We start from the raw sequence: 3,444 nt of genomic DNA, 5'->3' as shown, positions 1-3,444 counted from the left end.
TTTTTTTTTTTTTTTCCGTTGAAGGGTTTTCTCACAGATTTCTCTTTTGTTTATTACATGGAGTTTTTTTGGGCTTTTTTCTTGTTCTGTGAGTCTCTCTCTACGTGCGTTAAATTCTTTCATGTCTTGGGTTTATGTGACCGATTTTCTCTTTCTTGTTAGTTCTAAGGGGGATGATTTTTGTGTGAAATCTTAAATTAAACAATACGGGGCTTAATTTATTATACTTCTGTTGCTTGATTATGATGAGTTGTGAATTTGTGTATTACAGTTTTGAAACGTTTTATCCCCTATCTTGATGGGCTTGGGAGAAGGTGATATGTTAAATATCGTGTTGATGTTCAGATTTCGTGTTTCCTGGAGATTTTGATGCTTCATGAATTCTTTATGTGAAAATAAGGATTATACTTGTAGGTGGTGCAGCTTGTTTTTTGGTTTCAAGATCAGAGCTATGGTTTCTTGTTATCTACCCCTTATAATTTCCATTTGTTGTACTAAATTTGGATTTTTGAAGCTTTGCTGTGCCAAAATAGAATCTTTAAAAGAGAGAGATCGGCCGGCATCGGTGTTAAGGACCAAGCTGAAGTTATTACGCCATGTTAAGTTCAGCTCAAAACTCGAACTCTTAGTGCTACATACGATATCCTTCAGATGCAACAGGGACACAGCCTAGAAATAATTAATTTTAGGAGTAACTTCAAAAAGAACTAGTTATCACGTTCTTAGGTTCACTCTTATTATAGTTATCACCATTTTGCAGCCTTTATGATGGTTCATTTCTGTTTGGGTTCTTAATCCCTTCGAAAACTTCTGAATGTTTTTCCTGATGTTTTAATTTTGCGTGAAGAGTCCTTTTGATCTCTACAAAGTTTGTGGTGGTCATGACTTCTTCCTTTCTGTTTCTTCTGGTAATTCAGCAAACTGTGGAAGGAGGTTTATGAAAACAATGACTTTATGGATCCCCATATTTGATTATTCTGGGGATCCTCATTAACTATATCTTCTAGAAGTATCCTTGTGGTTTAATTTGCCTTGCATGACGTTTCTATTTAACATTCTTCAGGAAATTGTGGGGTTAGTTTAAAAGAAAGTTGGTAGTCGATGGAGACATAGTCGAAGCAATGGAAATTTAGAGTTTTGCTTCATAATTGATTATTAATAGACGTCTCACCGACTATATTTATTACATTTATTTTCATATACCTGTATATAGAACAGGAATTTAATAGCTTAGGGACAGAGCAAAGACAAGTGGCAGATATGTTTTCTTTTTATCATTATCTTCTCATTCTCATCAACCCATTCGTGATGTCCTTGTTCAATCTATTAATGTCATTAGGACCACTATTTTTTTTGCCTTGCCTTTTAATAACAATTGCTAGAAGTATAAGAGGCATGTTGGCTTTGATTTTATTCTTTGGAAAACGTGCTTCTGTTCTCTGAATATCCAACGTTTTGGTACTTCGATATTTGGTCTCTTCTCATATTTCTTGATGGGCATAAATAAAGTGGTTTCGAGTTCTAACTATCTTTCTGTGATGATGTTATGTGCAGGCACCAAAGCTGTAAGAAGTCTGAATCGAACTAAATGGCCACAGAACAATATCTCCCGGAGGCTACAGTACAAAGTGATTATAATGACGAAAAATCTGCATTAGAGAAATGGAAATCGTTATCTTCTCCAGAAGACGAGTCTGAAACTAATATTTCTGGTGGTTTTGAATGTAACATATGCTTGGACTTAGTGCAAGATCCAGTGGTTACCTTCTGTGGCCACCTCTATTGTTGGCCCTGTATCTACCGGTGGATCAGTTTACAGAATGCCTCTTCTGAAAAGCCTGAACATGAGCATTCACAATGTCCTGTCTGCAAAGCAGAGATCTCACCGAAAACCTTAATTCCACTCTATGGCCGTGGAAACAATAAGAACCCATATAAAGACAAAGTTTCACATCTTGGTATTCTCATACCACAAAGGCCTCCGAGTCCTAGATGTGGCGGTAACATGCAAATCCCGACCACTAGCCTCGGGGAATCACATCCGGTTCGGCAACTTCATCATCAAAACTATGAACAGTCTCGACCATATCAGCCCTACTCTCAGAACTATGCAGCTTCACCTGTGCTTCCGAATGGTGTCATGACAACAAATTTGATTGATCCGATGATAGGAATGTTTGGCGAAATGGTCTACTCGAGGATTTTTGGGAATTCGGAGACGACTTTATACGCTTATCCGAATTCTTATCGTCTAGAAGGTAGCAGTAGTCCTAGGCTAAGAAGACATATGATCCAAACTGATAAATCCCTCAGCAGAGTTTGCTTTTTCCTTTGGTGTTGTGTGACGTTATGTCTCATATTATTCTGAACAATTTTCTCCTTTCTTGTGGTCCATTTTGTACTTGTAAAAATTCTATGTGGCACTTGATCAGTACAACAACTCGGCTTACTTTGATAAATGTTGAGAGTTATTACATCTTTGGTGCTGATATATGTTTGTAATGTCAAACATTTGATTTCATCTGCTTTGGGAATTACTAAGTGGAATGGAATCGTGTGTGCTGTTTAATTAATAAGAGTACTTTGTTTTGTACACCAATTGCTTTATCTCTTGAAGAAGTTTACCGCCATGTCTTCCAATTTTGTCCGATCAGTGTTATCTCATCCAAACCGTAGCATCTATGTTTTGTTGTTTACATGTCATTTTCATTTTCTGTCTCCTTCGCTGTCATGTGATGCATTGAGGATGGAAGATGCCCCCAAAGTATTTCGCTGATTACTAAATCCTTCCTCGTCTTTGGGTGTCTCAGTATCTACGATAAGCTTTTCCTAATTTGAACCACGTCCTTCTAAAGCTATATAATCCCATGATGTTGCAGTGTCCATAAATGATAAATCAAAGATCGAACCGTCGAATTGGAAAAATTGAATGTTAACATTGTAGTGATCAAATTAATATTGTAAAACGTTGTAATCGTATTTACTTCTTTGAAAAAGGATCATTGAAATTTTTTTCAAGATAAAATTTTTGTTGTTAAAAATAAATTTTGTTGAATTGCGGTGACAATAAGCGGTGGTTGTGATGGTGAACACCACGTCATTGTGGCGGCTCTGCAGTGGTTGACGGTGGAGAAGCTTCCAAGTTTAGTATAGTAATCTAATTTGGCCTTGTCCTTCACCTAAACTTTCAACCAAGGAGTCAAAATTGGTAGCTTAGGATAGTATTCGTGCCACCTTCCTGGAAATATTAGAATAAGATCACAAACGTGCTAGAATTTAAAACCATTTGAAGTTTATTGTTCCTATCCAACATTGGGGATGCACCCTGTGAATAATATTATAAATAAGTTCAAGTTGGTCGATAAAGATTTGTCTGGCGTTTGGCTCAAAATCAATTTGAGAAAAATAGTTCTGAATTTTCAAACAACTTTTGGATTTATTAAG

At 36.5% G+C, this 3,444-nt stretch overlaps 1 protein-coding gene across 1 annotated transcript; it reads left to right on the top strand.

Moving 5' to 3' along the window:
- Positions 1 to 20: 20 nt before the first annotated feature.
- LOC111374164 (E3 ubiquitin-protein ligase RMA1H1-like) lies at positions 21 to 2,595 on the top strand. Its single transcript, XM_022996794.1, has 2 exons — positions 21 to 598; positions 1,555 to 2,595. The coding sequence occupies exon 2, from the start codon at positions 1,589 to 1,591 to the stop codon at positions 2,366 to 2,368; it is 780 nt and encodes a 259-aa protein (XP_022852562.1). The 5' UTR covers positions 21 to 598; positions 1,555 to 1,588; the 3' UTR covers positions 2,369 to 2,595.
- Positions 2,596 to 3,444: the final 849 nt, after the last annotated feature.

The sequence above is a fragment of the Olea europaea genome, unplaced genomic scaffold (genome assembly GCF_002742605.1).
Source record: "Olea europaea var. sylvestris unplaced genomic scaffold, O_europaea_v1 scaffold12106, whole genome shotgun sequence".
NCBI lineage: Eukaryota > Viridiplantae > Streptophyta > Magnoliopsida > Lamiales > Oleaceae > Olea > Olea europaea.
This window is presented reverse-complemented; position numbering and strand designations above follow the sequence as displayed.

What these genes read in the sequence shown, in the direction of transcription:
- LOC111374164 (XM_022996794.1), top strand. Translation starts at nt 1,589, where the DNA reads ATGGCCACAGAACAATATCTCCCGGAGGCTACAGTACAAAGTGATTAT.